This window comes from Anomaloglossus baeobatrachus, chromosome 1 (assembly GCF_048569485.1).
Source record: "Anomaloglossus baeobatrachus isolate aAnoBae1 chromosome 1, aAnoBae1.hap1, whole genome shotgun sequence".
In the NCBI taxonomy this organism is placed as follows: domain Eukaryota; kingdom Metazoa; phylum Chordata; class Amphibia; order Anura; family Aromobatidae; genus Anomaloglossus; species Anomaloglossus baeobatrachus.
The window spans coordinates 849,384,172-849,404,725 of NC_134353.1; the positions used below are offsets into that span (position 1 = coordinate 849,384,172).

The 20,554-nt window shown below is 46.7% G+C and overlaps 1 protein-coding gene across 1 annotated transcript in view; it reads left to right on the plus strand.

The window, feature by feature from the left end:
• ARHGEF28 (Rho guanine nucleotide exchange factor 28) overlaps window positions 1-20,554 on the plus strand; it is a 345,613-nt gene that overhangs the window by 139,649 nt on the left and 185,410 nt on the right. Inside the window, exon 7 of the mRNA XM_075325325.1 lies at window positions 13,062-13,131. Coding sequence (XP_075181440.1) covers window positions 13,062-13,131 — 70 coding nt within the window. The remainder of the gene's footprint in view (window positions 1-13,061; window positions 13,132-20,554) is intronic.

The following is a 20,554-nucleotide window of genomic DNA, read 5'->3' on the forward strand; positions in this document are numbered from 1 at the left end:
TGAGTCAATAATGTGCTTTACAATTACTGCTGCAGGTCTTTTGGGGTATGTGTCCCCAGTTTTACACAGCTAGATCCTGACATTTGTGCCCATTGTTCTTTGCACAATAACTGTCTTCGTGGGATTGGATGGAGAGCAGCGTGGCTCTGCTGCCCGTGGCTCTTGTTTAGTACAAGTTGTTCACAAAAGGAGTCACAAAAGCGTTTTTTTACGAAGCAAATATTTTATTTCATTATTGCACATTACAGTAGATCAGCTAGCTGCCTACGTTCCTTCCTATCATGAAATGGCCCCTGTGGACAGCCCATACTACACGTAGTATACAGCTAGTCTGCATAGATCATGGGATGTCAGACATCCATTCCTGGCTGCACAATTGTTGCCATTTCATCTAAACATTCACCCCATCTTTAATAAAGCGTACACACACATACATTCATTCTTATCTATCTAATAGGATGACGACAGCTGTCCAGACCTGCATCCCACCACAAGGACCACTCCGGAGGAATCCCTGAAGAATGAAAATCATCCCTAGTGACAAAGTGAGAGGCTAGGCAAACCACCCTTGGCAGCTGCCTGCCCCCCTGTGGTCTCAGGGCATTGACTCTTCTAAGAGTGGTGCTCAAACTGTTGGGGTGCAGGTGTGGGACCCTATTTTCAGAGATGATGTCCTCCACCCAACTCTCAAAAAGCTGAAAGGGTCAGTCAGAAGAGATGGGTAGTCGAGCTGGGCCATCAGACGGTCGCCTCTGTAGCTGTAGTGTCATCTTTCTTATGATTCCAATGTATAAATTATACATAAAAAGGGCACATTTGTTATGAGGACGAGGATGGGGACCAGGATCTTGGACATAACCCAAGATTTTGACAAAGATGGTCACATTACTACAAGATGAGGACCATGATAGGGATCAATTCTACAATATGGCGGTTTGTATAGACACATTACCACAAGATGGGGACCATGATAGGGGACATTTCTACAATATGGGGTCTGGATGGGCACATTACTACAAGATGGGGACCAAGATGGGCACATTACTACAAGATGGGGACCATGATAGGGATCATTTTTACAATATGGCGGTTTAGATGGACACATTACCACAAGATGGGGACCATGATAGTGGACATTTCTACAATACATACATTCATTCTTATCTATCTAGTAGGATGACGACAGCTGTCCAGACCTGCATCCCACCACAAGGACCACTCCGGAGGAATCCCTGAAGAATGAAAATCATCCCCAGTGACAAAGTGAGAGGCTAGGCAAACCACCCTTGGCAGCTGCCTGCCCCCCTGTGGTCTCAGGGCATTGACTCTTCTAAGAGTGGTGCTCAAACTGTTGGGGTGCAGGTGTGGGACCCTATTTTCAGAGATGATGTCCTCCACCCAACTCTCAAAAAGCTGAAAGGGTCAGTCAGAAGAGATGGGTAGTCGAGCTGGGCCATCAGACGGTCGCCTCTGTAGCTGTAGTGTCATCTTTCTTATGATTCCAATGTATAAATTATACATAAAAAGGGCACATTTGTTATGAGGACGAGGATGGGGACCAGGATCTTGGACATAACCCAAGATTTTGACAAAGATGGTCACATTACTACAAGATGAGGACCATGATAGGGATCAATTCTACAATATGGCGGTTTGTATAGACACATTACCACAAGATGGGGACCATGATAGGGGACATTTCTACAATATGGGGTCTGGATGGGCACATTACTACAAGATGGGGACCAAGATGGTCACATTACCACAAGATGGGGACCATGATAGGAGACATTTCTACAATATGGGGTCTGGATGGGCACATTACTACAAGATGGGGACCATGATAGGGGACATTTCTACAACACATACATTCATTCTTATCTATCTAATAGGATGACGACAGCTGTCCAGACCTGCATCCCACCACAAGGACCACTCCGGAGGAATCCCTGAAGAATGAAAATCATCCCCAGTGACAAAGTGAGAGGCTAGGCAAACCACCTTTGGCAGCTGCCTGCCCCCCTGTGGTCTCAGGGCATTGACTCTTCTAAGAGTGGTGCTCAAACTGTTGGGGTGCAGGTGTGGGACCCTATTTTCAGAGATGATGTCCTCCACCCAACTCTCAAAAAGCTGAAAGGGTCAGTCAGAAGAGATGGGTAGTCGAGCTGGCTGGGCTATCAGACGGTCGTCTCTGTAGCTGTAGTGTCATCTTTCTTATGATTCCAATGTGTATATTAAACAAAGGGCACGTGTTATGAGGATGGGGACCAGGATGTTGGACATAACTCAAGATGGGGACCAAGATGGGCACATTACTACAAGATGGGGACCATGATAGGGATCATTTCTACAATATGGCGGTTTGGATGGACACATTACCAGAAGATGGGGACCATGATAGTGGACATTTCTACAATACATACATTCATTCTTATCTATCTAGTAGGACGACGACAGCTGTCCAGACCTGCATCCTACCACAAGGACCACTCCGGAGGAATCCCTGAAGAATGAAAATCATCCCTAGTGACAAAGTGAGAGGCTAGGCAAAACACCTTTTGGCAGCTGCCTGCCCCCCTGTGGTCTCAGGGCATTGACTCTTCTAAGAGTGGTGCTCAAACTGTTGGGGTGCAGGTGTGGGACCCTATTTTCAGAGATGATGTCCTCCACCCAACTCTCAAAAAGCTGAAAGGGTCAGTCAGAAGAGATGGGTAGTCGAGCTGGGCCATCAGACGGTCGCCTCTGTAGCTGTAGTGTCATCTTTCTTATGATTCCAATGTATAAATTATACATAAAAAGGGCACATTTGTTATGAGGACGAGGATGGGGACCAGGATCTTGGACATAACCCAAGATTTTGACAAAGATGGTCACATTACTACAAGATGAGGACCATGATAGGGATCAATTCTACAATATGGCGGTTTGTATAGACACATTACCACAAGATGGGGACCATGATAGGGGACATTTCTACAATATGGGGTCTGGATGGGCACATTACTACAAGATGGGGACCAAGATGGTCACATTACCACAAGATGGGGACCATGATAGGAGACATTTCTACAATATGGGGTCTGGATGGGCACATTACTACAAGATGGGGACCATGATAGGGGACATTTCTACAACACATACATTCATTCTTATCTATCTAATAGGATGACGACAGCTGTCCAGACCTGCATCCCACCACAAGGACCACTCCGGAGGAATCCCTGAAGAATGAAAATCATCCCCAGTGACAAAGTGAGAGGCTAGGCAAACCACCTTTGGCAGCTGCCTGCCCCCCTGTGGTCTCAGGGCATTGACTCTTCTAAGAGTGGTGCTCAAACTGTTGGGGTGCAGGTGTGGGACCCTATTTTCAGAGATGATGTCCTCCACCCAACTCTCAAAAAGCTGAAAGGGTCAGTCAGAAGAGATGGGTAGTCGAGCTGGGCCATCAGACGGTCGCCTCTGTAGCTGTAGTGTCATCTTTCTTATGATTCCAATGTGTATATTAAACATAAAAAGGGCACGTGTTATGAGGATGGGGACCAGGATGTTGGACATAACTCAAGATGGGGACCAAGATGGGCACATTACTTCAAGATGGGGACCATGATAGGGATCATTTCTACAATATGGCGGTTTGGATGGACACATTACCACAAGATGGGGACCATGATAGTGGACATTTCTACAATACATACATTCATTCTTATCTATCTAATAGGATGACGACAGCTGTCCAGACCTGCATCCCACCACAAGGACCACTCCGGAGGAATCCCTGAAGAATGAAAATCATCCCCAGTGACAAAGTGAGAGGCTAGGCAAACCACCTTTGGCAGCTGCCTGCCCCCCTGTGGTCTCAGGGCATTGACTCTTCAAAGAGTGGTGCTCAAACTGTTGGGGTGCAGGTGTGGGACCCTATTTTCAGAGATGATGTCCTCCACCCAACTCTCAAAAAGCTGAAAGGGTCAGTCAGAAGAGATGGGTAGTCGAGCTGGGCCATCAGACGGTCGCCTCTGTAGCTGTAGTCTCCTCTTTCCTATCGGTCCGATGTTCAATTCATTTACTGCAAGAGAAACGCAGCATGTTAAAAATTTCCAGTCAATCAATATCCATGCAATCAATCCTATTGCTACCATTATGGGCTTTTGCAAAGTTTAGAGTATATTGTTAAACCAAACACAGACCCCATCCAAGAGAAAGGATTCCATCCCTCCTTGGATATATCTCTATAGCTTTTTGTTGCAGCTCCTTTACCTTATCCGTGTTTCTGCCTATAGAATCAGGTGCAATCCAGAAGCTGCATTCCTCACCTATAATAGCACAAGTTCCAACTTCATTTGTTAACAGATAGTTAAGAGCTATTCTGTTCTGAATGGCTACCTTCCCAAGCTGAGCAATTTCCTCATTAAGAGCATGAATAGAACTTCTTGCTTCATTACCTATTCCATTCATTATATTAGCAATTTTTTTGGGGGTTATTTGATAGTTCAACTCCCCAATCTGTTCAGGATGGACAGGGGCAAAACGATGAAGGACACAGGGGTCCAGCGAACCGTAGCATCTGCTTCAGCTGGATGTGCGTCCAAGGGTGCATATCCAGCTGAAATGCACATTGCCACACAAAGACCTGTGGGGTCCCTGCAATGTAGATTGTGACGTTTGCGAGGTCACAGGAGGCAGCTGCCGGCGCAGAGGCTAACACGTTTTGTGAGTGTTGCTCTCCACTCTCATAATCCTAGCCTTTTTACTGTAGCCAATTTTGAGAGGTGGGTGTGATTTACGGGCGGGGAGAGCAGTGAATATTCATTTTCTTTAATAACAGCACAGTGATTACATTAGGCACCGGGTTCCTGGACCTGCTGGGCGATGGTGTGCTGCTATTAAAGAGAACAATTTAACTGCTCTCTAGCCCACCAGAAAAATCGGTGAATCCCATCTGAAGAGGGAGAAAAGTTGAGCGTTTTCTATCCTCCGCAGCACAGCCATCCCCCTGCACTGCACTCATTGCTATGGGACCTCACAGTAGTTTGCCCGCGCCCACAGGCACAGACCTGCTGTGCGTGCTGCAGAAATATGAGAAACGCCTAATGAGATGGTGTCCCCTCTCTCCTGCACTGCCATAGTTCTGTAGTCAGCACTAGTAATGGGCAGTCCGGCTCTTTTGGTGATCCGGTTCTTAATTCTCCACTCCCCAAAAAGAGGCGGCTTTTTCGGATCCTAAATGGATCCTTATTAAATATATTTTCACCCCAGGTGAACACATATTTACGATATTTTAACATGCTCGAAACCCCGCCAACGGGCAACAGGCCTACTAAAATGCTGAGTGGGCGGGATTTTGTTAAGGTGGGCGGGGTTTCACCCACTAAACACCCACATTTTATGCCCAGTGAGAGCCAGTAAGAGAATGTAGTGGCTCTCACTGGGGTGCCAGCTCCTGTCAGTCACAGCAGGGAGCCAGACTTTTGTGTTGTATCATTTGTAACCGATCTGACACAAGCAGGAGGGGGAGGCTCCAGTGGACACAATGTAACCTATAAAGGGAGTACGGGAGCGGCCTGAATAATGTCTCTTGCCCCAGTATCCTCTTCTATCCTCCAGCTATCCTCCTATTTGCCCCTCACAGCTGCACTTTCCTGCCCTTTTCCCCCACTGCCCTGTAACTGATGATATAACTTGCCTCACCACTGTCCTGTGATGGTGGCAGGGTGTCATCATTTTCATGATGTTTGCTGTCAGACATCCAACGTTCTTATTTTCTTTGTGTTTAAAGTGTGTACAGAAATGTCCACATATACAGTATATAAACTCCAGTGTAAATGTGGGACATTTTTAGTGATAGAATTTCACACATTGAAAAGTATAATATTACTAAAAGCATTAAAAATCCTCTGAAAAATGTCAAACCTCGTGTATCATTAAAAACCCCACTATTTTTACATGCAAAATGAATAATTCTCTAATGTTATTTATAGCACAAATATAATGTATAGCAAAAAAAATGGATGGGGCTATATACCGGGATGGGGATTGTAAATGTGAGTGCTGATGGAAGGTGGCTTTCTCTCAGCATCCAACCTTCCCATGCTCTGCTATACATCTTTCTCTCAGCACATAGCTTTCCTATGTTCTGATATCTATCTTGTCCTCAGGACCAAGCTTTCCCATGTTTTGATATCACGCTTTCCCTCATCACCCAGATTTCCAATGCTCTGCTGTACAGCTTTCCCTGAGCACAAAGCTTTCCCATGCTTTCATATCAAAGGCAAGCTGTGTACTGAGAGAAAAATGTGTAGCAGAGCATGGGAAAGCTGGGTGCTGAGGACAAGGTGGATATCAGAACATAGGAAAGCTGGGTGCTGAGTGAAAGAGGGATATTGGAGCATGGGAAAGTTGGGTGCTGATAGAAAGAGCAGAGTGTCAGCATAATTATCCTATACCCCAAGAGGGAGTGAGGGGGTCTAAATTTTGCTTCAGGGACCATCAAACTCTAGTTGCGCCACTGCTTTATTTTTTGGAGTGATCTGGAATTTTCCTTCCACTTCACAATAAATTCTCCCTCCCAGGAGTAGATATCTCTCCACGTATACCAGGGATAGGATGGGAAGAGACCAATTAATTGGCGCGGCCCTAACTTGAGGGGATTCTCTAACTTAAACCTATATTATTTAGCTGATGAGCAAGAAAGTCAGAAACCAATAAAATGACGCCGTTATTTGGAAAATCATTGTAATTTCTATATTTGGGTATATAGGATGTAATGGGATTTATCTCTTTACTATTGGATTTGCTCTGAAATTTGTCGATCGCCTAATCTCAGGGCTTCACTATTGGTCTTGGACCTGCTTGTGTTATATAGACTAAAGACTCCTAAATGAAAAAAAGATGAATGAGAAATAGGTGATAGAAGGGAATGAAAGATACAACGTGGGGTGACACAGAGCGGACTTACCACTCTCCACATACTACAACCTCTAATGGAATGTGGGCCCTGCAGCTCCTTCTATAATGTGTGTGATGTCATACTGCAGTGGGCGGAGCCAGAAACCACAATATTCTGTGACATCATCAGCAGGAAAGCAGCTGTTATTTAAAGGGGCCAGACCAGGCCAGCAGCCAATTCATTACATATACATAAAATGGACTCTAAAGGTACGGTCACACTAAGCAACATCGTTGCTGAGGCACAACCTGCTAGCGATGTTGCTGTGTGTGACATCCAGCAACAACCTGGCCCCTGCTGTGAGGTCGCTGGTTGTTGCTGAATGTCCTGGACCATTTTTTAGTTGTTGCTCTACAGCTGTGAAGCACACATCGCTGTGTGTGACAGCGACAGAGCAACAACTAAATGTGCAGGCAGCAGGGAGCCGGCTTCTGCGGACGATGGTAACCACGGTAAACATCGGGTAACCAAGAAGCCCTTTCCTTGGTTACCCGATATTTACCTTCGTTACCAGCGTCCGCCGCTCTCACACTGCCAGTGCCGACTCCCTGCACACGTAGCTGGAGTACACATCGGGTAATTAACCCGATGTGTACTGTGGCTAGGAGTGCAGGGAATAGGGAGCCGACACTGGCAGCGGTGGACGCTGGTAACGAAGGTAAATATCGGGTAACCAAGGGAAGGGCTTCTTGGTTACCCGATGTTTACCTTGGTTACCATCATCCGCAGAAGCCGGCTCCTGCTGCCTGCACATGTAGCAGAGTACACATCGGGTAATTAACCCGATGTGTACCGTGGCTAGGTGTGCAGGGAGTCAGTGCTAAGCGGTGTGCGCTGGTAACCAAGGTAAATATCGGGTTGGTTACCCGATATTTACCTTAGTTACCAAGCGCAGCATGCTTCCACGTGTAGCGACGCTCCAGCGATCCCTGCCAGGTCAGGTTGCTGGTGGGATCGCTGGAGCGTCGCTTAGTGTGACTTCTCACCAGCGACCTCCTAGCAACTTACCAGCGATCCCTATCAGGTTGTATCGTTGTTGGGATCGCTGGTAAGTTGTTTAGTGTGACTGGACCTTTATTTTCCACCTTGACCTCTGAAACCTTTTACAAGGTGCCACCATGTCATTTTTGCCACATAATACAATTCTGGAATAGCTTCTACTGATTTTAACATTCATAAATTCACAATACAATATTCACCCATATATCCCAGTAATACAGAAGATTAGATGTTATGAATGTTAGGATGGTGATGTGGATCTACTGCTGTAGGATAAATGGCCAGTAAATAGGAGAGGACACTAAAGATATTACTATCTACCAGAAAGAAATACTGTGACTATTGTTTGATGCCACTGAGGCCAATTCTGTTCAATAATATATTAATTACAATTAATATTAATCTAAAATAATAATTCTATAATTTAATATTGAGCAGAATGAACTATGCGGACATCCTCTATATACCGTACGAGCCAACACAGTCCCCCTATGTACAGTATGAGGCCACATATAGCCCCCTATATAAAGTATAAGCCCCTACACAGTCCTTTTGTATTCAGTAAGAGCTCACACATAGCCCCCTTTGTATAGAATGAGTCCTCACAAAGCCTCCCTATATACCATATTAGCCCTCACATTGCCCCTCTATATATAATATGAGCCCCCACACAGTATCCCTATATACAGTATGAGCCACCCACATAGCCCTGTATATACAGGATGAGCCCCCACATAGCCCCCTAAATATAGTTGTGGGCCCCCATATAGCCTAGGTATATAAAGTACAAGTCCCCACATAGCCCCCTATGAGCAGTCACATATTCCCTTTACATATATAAAAACAAAACAAGTCATACCCCCCTTGCTCCCGTTTCCCCTTTACTCTGTTTCGGTCTCTGGTGCGCGGACTCCACAGAGCAGACGTGGTGTGGTGACGCCATCGCGTTTGCGGTCTCAGTCGCACAAGCACATTGTTGGATAAAAGGTCTGGTGGCTTCATCCTCTACCAATGTATTCATCGCTATCTGCATCCTGGATTCAGGATAATGGTGATATCTGGATATGTGTGGGAAAGGGCATGATGTGGCCCGTGGTACATTATTTTCAGCCCTTCAAGCGCCTCGGTCCGCTGGCCGGGCAATACAGAGAGAGGGCCGGATGTGGCCCATGAGCGACACTTTGTCCAGGTGTGCTGTATACTATATCTCATTTCTGGACTTATTATTACACTCCTCAACATTTGAAATTGCAACATGAAGAAGTAAAGCGGGCTTTACACGCTACGACATCGCTAGCAATTGTTAGCGATATCGAGCGTGTAAGCACCCGCCCCCGTCGTGTGTGCGATATCGTATGTTCGCTGCCGTAGCGAACATTATCGCTACGGCAGCATCACACGCACTTACCTGGTCGGCGTCGTTGCTGTGACTGCCGAACAATCCCTCCCTCAAGGGGCAGGGACGTTCGGCATCACAGCGACGTCACCGCAACGTCACTAAGCGGCCGGCCAATCAAAGCGGAGGGGCGGAGATGAGCGGGACGTAACATCCTGCCCACCTCCTTCCTTCCGAATTGCGGCCGGCGGCAGGTAAGGAGACACCTCGATGTGTGCTGCTGCAGGAGCGACGAACAACATCGATAATCAACCATTACCGATTTTTGGTTTTGGAACGACCTCTCCATGGTGAACGAATTTCACCATTTTTGAGGTCGCTGGTATGTGTCACACGCTGCGATATCGTTAATGACGCCGGATGTCCGTCACTAACAGCGTGACCCTGACGATAAAACATTATACGATATCGTAGCGTGTAAAGCCCCCTTAAGAGTCGTGTAATTATGGAAATCCTGGATGGAGTGACATGGTACTGATCTACAAATGAGGAATAAATGGAAACAACATTGGATTTCCTCAGTATGGAGTATGGGCGCCTCGTGGAGAAAGCCCTGAACTTACCGTCTTGGCTGCTATGTACTTGGGCAAATCGTCAAGATCCCCTGCTGGCAGCTCCCTGCTTTGAAAATCCGCTTGTGTCTGGAGTCCTCTGTAGACATCTTATTCTGTATGTAAAAAGAAGTCCATTTAGTTACATTGTTTTGTACTTTGTTGCTTAATTTCAGTGCATAAGGCTGCTTTCACACATCTGTTTTTTGCCGTGCGGCACAATACGGCGCTCTGCAGAAAAAACGCAACCGTTTTTTTTGTTGCCGTTTGTGATTTTTCCCGCATAGACTTGCATTAGCGCGGTATTGTGCCCGCATGGCCTTGCGTTCCGTCCGGTTTTTGCCGGATGCGGCATATTTAAGCCATGCGGCGGCCGGATATAACGTTGCCTGCCACGTTTTGTTTGCGCGGCAAAAAAAACGCATCGCGCCGGATCCGGAGCGATGCGGTGCGATTCACAATGCAAGCCTATGGACGCCGGATGTGGTTTTTTGCACTGCGCATGCTCCGTATCAAGCCGCATCCGTCAAAAACCGGACGGGCCGCATGGAAAAACTTATGCAGCGGATCCGTTTTTTTCGCCGCATCCGTTGCATATGTTTTTGAGCCGGATTGTGACGCTCAGCACAAACCGGATGTGTGAAAGCTGCCTAATCCTAAACCTACATTGTGTAACATATGCCGTGTGTGAACCTAGCCTTAGCTCATCCTGCCATGTTGGATTTAATTTAATTTTTTTCTTGCCTGTAATGACTTGTCACAGTATATTAGTTTTGATCGGTGGTCCAGAAACTTTCAGCTGAGTGCTTTTCTCCTCCAGCAGATGGAGTTGGCTAATGACTGTCTTTCTGTCCTCCTGTCTCCAGCTAAGGCTACTTTCACACATCCGGTTTGAGCAGTGCGGCTCAATCCGGCTGTGAAACCTATGCAACGGATGCGGCGAAAACACCGCATCCTTTGCATAAGTTTTTACATGCGTCCCGTCTGTTTTTTTCCGGTTGCGGCACGCTACTGAGCATGCACAGTGGAAAAAAAAAACGCATGCGGCGACCGGATGCGTTTTTTTCTGCATCGCGCCGCATCCGCCGTCCATAGGCATGCATTGAAAAATGCGCCGTAGCGGCCGGATGCGGCGCGATGCGGTTTTTTTTTGCCGGAGCAAAAAACGTTGCAGGGAACGTTCTATCCGGCCGTGGCATCGGCTAAATCTGCTGCATGCGGTAAAAACCGGACCGAACGCAAGCCCCTGCGGCACAATACGGCACTAATGTAAGTCTATGCAAAAAAACCCGCAACCGGCGTAAAAAAAACTGGTTGCGGTTTTTCTGCAGAACTCCGTATTGTGCCGCAGAGCAAAAACCGGAGGTGTGAAAGTAGCCTAAGGCTGCTTTAACACAACGTTTTTTTTATCATGCGTCATGAACGTTTTTTTGCTGCAAAAGCGGATCCTGCTTTTGCAAAGAAAATCGCATGTGTTATTTTGCAGGATCCTGTCACTTGACGTTTATGGGCAAGAATTGTAATCATGTGATCGGGAGTGAGGGGAACTGGACGTGACAGACTGGGAGCCGGCATCTGATAGCTGCGCTAAGCTGTAACCAAGGTAAATATCGGGTAACTAAGTGAAGTGCTTTGCTTCAATACCCGATATTTACCTTGGTTACGAGCGTCCGCAGCTGCTAGGAGCCGGCTCCCTTCACACGTAACCAAGGTAAACATCGGGTAACTAAGAAGCGCTTTGCTTGGTTACCCGATATTTATCTTGGTTACGAGCGTCTGCCGCTCTCAGGCGGGGGAAAGAGAGGGAGAGAGGGAGGGGGAGAGAGAGACTGATCACGCCAGGCTGGTTTCTGGGCATGCTCAGTAGAGCAAGCAGGATCCTGTCTATCAGCATGCCAGCATTCACATGCGTTTGCGTGCTGTTTAGTCAGGATCCAGCGATTTGCAGTATTTGGACGCAGCTCAAAAACGCTACAAGTAGCGTTTTTGAAAAAAGTTAAAAATCTGCAAGTCGCTGGATCCTCACTATACCGCACGCAAACGCAGGTGGACGCATGTTGACGCGAGTCCATTGCAAATGCATTGAAATGAAAACGCATTTGCACTGGATCTGTTTTTGCGTTAAAAAAACGTTCATGACGCATGTTAAAAAAACGTAGTGTGAAAGCAGCCTAAGATAGAATTCACAAGTCTATAACACCTACATGGCCCATGTGGCCGGTCTCCTGACCTGAGCTCACTACGTTGTAGGCATACAGTTGAAACCAGAAGTTTACATACAGTAAAAAGATACAGAAGCAGCTAAATTAATTGTGAACTGTACAGGGCAATACTTTCTGCTCAGATTCAACCAAATGTGGCCAGCAAGGTTGATTGGATGGCGCTTCACAGTATAGATGGACAATGACCCAAAACATCCAGCAAAAGCAACCCAGGAGAATTTAAGGCAAAGAAGTGAAATCATAGAATGGTAGGGTTGGAAGAGATCTCAAGGGCCATCCCTCTGCGAGTGCAGGTTTTCCTAAATCATCCCAGCTGTATTCTGCAATGGTCGAGTCAATCACCAGATCTCAACCCTGTCAAGCTGCATTTCACATCATTTAGACAAAACTTAAAGGGAACCTGTCAGGTGCAACATGCACCCAGAACCACGAGCAGTTCTGGGTGCATATTGCTAATCCCTGACTAACTGTCCTAGCATCTTGTAGCATAGATAAAGGGATCTTTGAAAAAGTTTTTCTATAGATCCTTTATGATATGTTAATGAGGCCACCAAAATGCTGTTAACGTGAACAGGCCACTACAGCCGGCAGACAGTAAGGCCGTCACTAGGCTGTGAATTACCATGGCAACCATCAATCATGAACTCTTGCTGCTGATAGGGTTAAAGAGGGACGGACCCCCACACTCTGTCAACCATATAGATGCCGTAGTGGCTATTGACAGCAGCATCTAAGGGGTTAAACAGCCATGGTTGGCGCCATCACCGATTGTGGCTGATGCAGCGAGGTGTCGGCCATAGTGTGTGTCGGGGGGAGCTATTTTTTTTATATCCCAGGATAGGTAAAATTCATATTGGTGGTCACTTCAGGGTGTTAAGAGGAAAACTATGGAGTTCTCTGGTACAATTGATGATTTCATATTTCTTCATGCCATTTTTGCTTTGTTTTAGATTGTGAGCCCCATGCATCCTCTGAGTTACAAAAAGCAGAGATCAGGAGATGGATCCCCTATAGAGAGAGGTAGGTTATGGATTACAGCATTTCTATATGTGTCATTATTTATATCCTATTATCATCGCCTCCTCGGAAATTACCAAAAAGATGTAATTCATCTTCATTGTTTTGTTGTGTCCTGTGATCCCCACCGGCTGTTTTTATGGGTGTTCTGTGCTCAAATGTGTTTTTGTACCTAAGTCTTCAATAGAAAAAAAAATATATTATGGGATTTCTGCTTTGACACTGTATTTTTTTTATCAACATTTATTTTGTGTTTTAACTCCTTCACCCCTAGGCAATTATCCATTTTTGTTTTTTGCTCCCCTTCTTCTGAGAATATATCTATCTATCTATCTATCTATATATATATATATATATATATATATATATATATATATATATATATAGATAGATAGATAGATAGATAGATAGATAGATAGATAGATAGATAGATAGATAGATAGATAGATAGAGATATATATATATATATATAGATATATATATATATATATAGATATATATATATATATATATATATATATATATATATATAAAGATATATATATATATATATACATATATATATATATATATATATACACATATATATACATATATATACATATATATATATATATATATATACACATACATATATATATATATATATATATATATATATATATATATGATATATTTTTTTTTTCTTTTTTTTTCCCTTTAATATTGCCATATGAGGGCATTTTTGTTTGCGGGATGAGTTGTACTTTTCAATTAAACCATTAGTTTTACTATTTTGTGTAATGGAAAGTGGGGAAAAAAATCCAAATGTGGAGAAATAGTAAAAAAAAAAAGTGAAATTCTATAATAATTTTGGGGGTTTTATTCACCATGATCACTATATGGTAAAACTGATGTGTCGGTGTGATGCCTCAGGGCGGCATGAGTTTGTAGATACCAAACATGTATAGGTTTACTTTTATCTATGCGTGAAAAAAAATTCAGAAGTTTGTCCAAAAAAAGAATTGCGCTTTTGTCGCCATTTTCCGAGTCCCGTAGCGTTCTCATTTTTCGGTATCTGGGGCTCAGTGATGGCTTATTTTTTATTATCTTGAGCTACCATGACAAAACATTGGCGCCCCGTGATCTTGTCACAGGGCCTTTGATAGCGGAGGGGAACGATGAGATCCCAGTCGTGGCCATTTAAATCGCAGTGTTTGACAGCGTGATCTAAGGGGTTAACAGGCTTGATTGGATCTTCGGCCCACCTGTGCCTGTCAGTCACACATCTCTGCTGGTCAGATCAGTGGGCTCGCCGCCGGAGGCCGAGGTAACGAGTGGGAGGTGACTGAGGGCATACCAGTACATCCTTGGACATAAAAGGGTTAAACACTTTGCACCTTGTTTTTGGATAAGGGTCTGTGCACACGGTGAGGTTTTGATGTCGGCACCTATTGGGTAAATTAGTTTACTTAAATCTGTTTTTTATTGCGTTTTTGCTGCTGCAGTTTTTGTCTCTTTGGAATGGCAGGTTTTAAGTTATTGGGATATTCCAATCTCCAAGATCCTGTCCTAATGTGTAGAGGTGCCATAATAATATTAGCAAATACCTCCAATTAGAAATGTAGTATAGTTCTCCTGATTAGCCATGTCTCTTATCCCATGTGCAGGCGATGCAGCTTATGTATCCATGGTCAGGTCCATGCATATTGTGACAGGTAGTTGTTTGTAGTCGTAACCATGGATACCAAAGGTCCTGCAATGTCCTGTACATGCGGATAGAAACATAATGAATCACGAGAACTATACTACATATCTGATTGGATAAATTGGCCAATATTATTATTATTATTATTACCCCCACTACATATTAGGACAGGATCTTGGAGATGGGAATAACCTATTTAAGCTGATTTGTTTTTTGATATTCACTGGTTTTTTTTTTTGTTTTTTTTTTATATATATAAAACTTTATTGATCCAGTCAAAAGCAGTGAAAACACATCTGCGTTTTTTACCTTCTGGTTTCATGTATCTGATGCAGTTTGTCATTTTAAAATAATTCATCGAAAAGGACATAAAAAAAATCAGAAAAAAATAAAAACTCACCGGAAAGAAACCCACAGCCAACACAGGTCATAATGGCAGATGTACTCGCAGGATGCAGCCGGCCCCTTATGATAAAGATGGAAGTAACACAGGTGAAGAATACGGATGAGACGACCAATCACAGCCTAACAACTTATGTCCTTTTTGGTGAATTATTTTAAATATAGTGTAGGGACTCGTGTAAGCATGGGGACCCTTGACGTTCGGGTTACAAGCTTATGTATTTTAGCCAAAATATGAGTAAAATACCTCACATTTATTATAATTCTATATAATTTTCTATTGCACAATTTTCCGCAGGATGCAGCCGGCCCCTTGGGATGTCTGTGCAGAGTGTCAATGCTCTTACCCTGTTTCCCCGAAGCACTAGGTCTTATTTTTAGGGGGTTACACACTGCAACAGCGCTAGCGATGTCGCGAGCGATAGCACCCGCCCACGTCCGTTGCGCGTCACTCGGTGATCGCTGCCATAGGGAACAATATCGCTATGGCAGCATCACACATAATTACTTTTTCATCGACGTAGCTGTGGCCGCCGAACAATTTCTCCTTTAAGAGGGAGGTATGTTCGGCGTCACAGCGGCGTCACTAAGCGGCCACCCAATAGAAGCGGAGGGGCGGAGATGAGCGACCGGAACATCCCGCTCACCTCCTTCCTTCCTCATTGCCGGCGGCCGCAGGTACGATGTTGTTCCTCGTTCCTGCGGTGTCACACATAGTGATGTGTGCTGCCGCAGGAACGACAAACAACCTGCGTTCCAAACGAGAAACTATTTTTTAAAAATGAACGACGTGTACACAACGAACGATTTGACACCTTTTTGCGATTGTTACTGATCGCAAAAAGGTGTCACACACAACGACATCGCTAACGAAGCCGGATATGTGTCACCAACACCGTGACCCCTACGATATCTCGTTAGCGATATCATTGTGTGTAATTGGGTCTTTATTCTCGAGGAGACATGGTTTGGGGTAAGTTTACCCCCCACAAAAAAACAGAAACACCCCCCCCCCCCCCTTTCCCAGGATCATCATACCAACCCCGGGCGTCTGTGTAGCTCTCAGATCTTCCAGCACGTCACCCTTCCCTGCATCTGGCCAACACACATACATTAGATCACACACTCACACATCAGATACACACACACACACACACACACACACACACACACACACACATACACATACACATACACATACACATACACATACACACACACACACACACACACACACACACACACACACACACACACACACATCCACATCAGATTCCACATCATTCCTCCCTGGGATCTCTGTGCTGCACGCCGTCCTCCCTTGCATCTGGCCTACATACATACATCAGAACACACTCACTCATCAAATGGCCTTTATACACACATACGCACACATACAAACACACACACACCAGATAGCATACATATACATCAGATCACACACTCGCACATCAGATTGCATACACACATATAGACACACACACACACACACACACACACACACACATCAGATTCCATATCATTCCTCCCTGGGATCTCTGTGCTGCATACATATACATCACAACACACTCACACATCAGATAGCATATACACACACACACACACCCATCACATCATTCCTAACTGTGATCTCCAGCGGGCGCTTCAGGCAAATGTGCTGCATGCCGTACTCTCTTGCGTCCGGCTGACACACACACATCAGAACGGACTCACACATTCGATCGCATACACTCACACACTCTCACAAAATCGCACATACCGGTACAATCGCGCGCACACACTCATCATATCCAGTGATACCACGTGCTTCCAGCCATGTGATCCTCCCGCAGGTCCTGAAAGATCCACTGCACAGTGTCGACACTGCACAGTGTCGCAGGTCCTTACGTACGCCGAGAAGCCAGCGATATCGCTGGATGTGGTGAGTGTGGGTATGCCATCTGCAGTGTGATGGTGTGTGTGTCTGTGTGTGATTGTGTGTGTGTGTGTGTGTGTTTTCTCATGTGTGTGTTGTGAGACTGTGACCGGGGTTATCTATGACGGCCGGTATGTCTCGCCCCGGTTGTGCTCACTCCATGATAGAAAGTAAATCCACTCTAGGGTTAATGCTGTTTCCCTACAGGCTGAAGGAAGGGTTAAATGGAAACAGGAACAAGGGCAGGTGTGCCGGGTGTGAGGGAGTGAACAGAACTCCCTGAGCTCTCTGCTGGAGAGGCACATGTATATTGTTGTGGACTTTTGTTTGGACATTAAACCGTGTGCTGTGAACCTTAATGCCTGGATCCCGTGTCTTCTGCTGCGCAGCCGACCACGCTACCTCACATATGGTGGAGAATGCGGGCATGCCAGCCAGTGAGGTGTAGCATCCATCCCTGGTGACCCAGCAGCGCATGTCCTGGATTCGAGCGGCTATACTACAGCCCAAACCCGGTGACGCCATGGAGGACATACTAAAGCAGCTGGCTCAGGCTAATGCACAGCAGCAACAGACCAATGCACACCTGCTCCGGGCGTTGGAACGTCAGCAGCAATCCTTGCAAGGGCAGGACACAAGGCACCAAGAACAGCTGGTTCAGGCCAATGCACGTCAGCAGCAAGCCTTACAATTGCAGGAACAAAGACATCAAGAACAGATGGTTCTCCTGGCCAAGTCGATCCGGGCCGGACCGGCAGCAACAACCCCGGGACCGGGTGACGACGGCAGCGTCCGGAAAGCGGTGAGACAAGCGTTGCAAAAGATGACCCCGGGGGATGATGTGGAAGCGTTCCTGGCGGTGTTTGAGCGGGTGGCCGAGCGGGAAAAGCTGCCGACCCCCCAGTGGGCTGAGGTATTGTCACCCTATCTGACGGGGGAACCCCAAAAAGCGTACCTGGACCTCTGTACCGAGGACGCCATTGACTATGTGACCCTGAAAGCCGAAATACTGGCTCGGTTGGGGGTGAATACCTATGTACGGGCTCAGCGGGTAAATCAGTGGTTCTATGAGGAAGCCAAACCCGTACGCTCCCAGGCCTATGACTTGTTGCATCTGGTAAAGAAGTGGTTGCAGCCTGACACTCTGAGCCCGGCGCAAATGGTGGAAAGGGTAGTAGTGGATCGTTTTGTGCGCACTTTACCCGTCACCGTTCAATGGTGGGTAGGACAGGGTGACCCGAGTACCCTCGACCAATTAGTGTCCCTGGTAGAGCGGCATGTGGCTACGCAGGACTTGATACGGGACACTGAGACTTTGCGTACCGCCCGTCGGTCCGGCCCCTCCAAGCCTAGGGCCAAGGACCCACCGCTGACAACGGTGCAGGAGTCCCCTACCGTCCCGTCTGAGGCCGCGGCCGCCATTCCTGAGGTCCGGAAGGTTCTGTACCCTAAACGACAACCCGTCAAGGGGGTTTCTGTCCCCATTAGATGTTGGCGATGCCAGCGGGTGGGACATATGGAAGCCCAGTGTCCACTCACCACGGAGCCCATGGATTGTGGGGTTACCCGGCGGGGTTCAATGTATGCTCAGGTGGTGTGTACCGCTGACCTGGTCTCCCCAGAGACGTAGCCCCACTTGTGCCAAATACAGGTGAATGGATGTCCGGTTACAGGATTGTTGGATTCCGGAAGCTTAGTGACCCTTGTGCGATCCACCTTGAGGGCTAAAGTAAAGGCCACAGGACGTACCGTTGGGGTGGTTTGCATACATGGGGACCGCCGAGACTATCCCACAGGGATTGTCACCATCACAGCACCTTGCGGTCAGGTGCAACATGAGGTGGGACTTCTTAACACTCTTCCCTATGACGTGATCCTAGGAAGGGATCTGCCCTATTTTTGGACTTTATGGAAGGGACCCCCTAAGTCTCCTCAGATATTGGTCAGTCCGGGACCTGAGCCCTACAATCCTGAATCCGGGACACCTGCCGTAGGGGTCCCCATGATAGGGACAGAATGTGAACCCGATAGGTCGCCCCTAGAGGTATTGGCAGGAGAGGCTGAGACGGTCGAACCCATCCCGGAGTTGGAGGCGTCCCCGGATACGTTTGGGACTGCCCAACTCCAGGACCCTACATTAATACATGCCCGGAGTCGGGTGACAGTAATTGACGGGGTGGCACAGCTGCCCGGTGCCCAGGTAAGGTACCCCCATTTCGCTCTTAAGCAGGATTTACTCTACCGGGTAGATGAAATACGGGGCGTGGGGGTAGAGCAGTTGGTGGTGCCCCAGCCGCATCGTCGGCGGGTCCTCGACTTGGCTCATAAACACCTGATGAGTGGCCACCTAGGGGTCAAGAAAACGCAGGAGCGAATATTGCAAAGGTTCTATTGGCCCGGAGTCTTTGGGGAGGTAAAACGGTTCTGCGAAACCTGCCCGGAGTGTCAGCTTACCGCACCCCTGACCCATTTTCGCAGTCCGTTGGTACCGTTACCCATTATAGAAGTCCCTTTTGAACGGATAGGGATGGATCTGGTGGGGCCCCTCGTAAAGTCCGCTCGATGGCACCAACACATCCTAGTGATCGTTGACTATGCCACCCGGTATCCCGAGGCGATACCTCTCAGACATACTGCAGCAAAGCTTATAGCTCGGGAGTTGTTTGCTGTGTTCTGCCGGGTGGGGTTGCCCAAGGAGATCCTTACGGATCAGGGGACCCCATTCATGTCTAAAGTGACCAAAGAGCTATGCCGGCTACTCCAGATCAAGCAGTTGCGTACGTCTGTGTATCATCCTCAAACGGACGGTTTAGTCGAGCGTTTCAATAAAACCCTGAAAACCATGCTCAAAAGGGTGATCTCCAAAGACGGGAAAGACTGGGATATGATGCTTCCCTATTTGATGTTTGCCATACGAGAGGTGCCACAGGCATCCACGGGGTTTTCGCCTTTTGAATTGTTATACAGGCGACATCCCCGGGGATTGTTGGACCTGGCAAAGGAAACGTGGGAGCAAGAGCCCACCCCCCATAAAAGTGTGATTGAACACATTTTGGGTATGCAGAACCGCATAAGCGCGGTCATGCCAATTGTGAAGGAGCATTTACAGGAGGCTCAGGCCGCGCAAAGCGGCCGCTACAATAGACAAGCCACCGTGCGGACCTTTAAACCCGGGGATCGGGTGTTGGTATTAATCCCCACGGCGGAGAGTAAATTCCTGGCTCAGTGGCAAGGCCCCTACGAGATAAAGGAAAGAAGCGGGGTGGTTAACTATAAAGTATTGCAGCCCGGTAGGCGGAAACCTGAACAAATATACCATGTCAACCTATTAAAACCTTGGCAGGAACGGGAAAGCCTGATGGCTGTTTTTTCCCCATCTCCCTCCTCTTCGGGTCGTTCACCTCCGGCTCCAGTGACCTCCG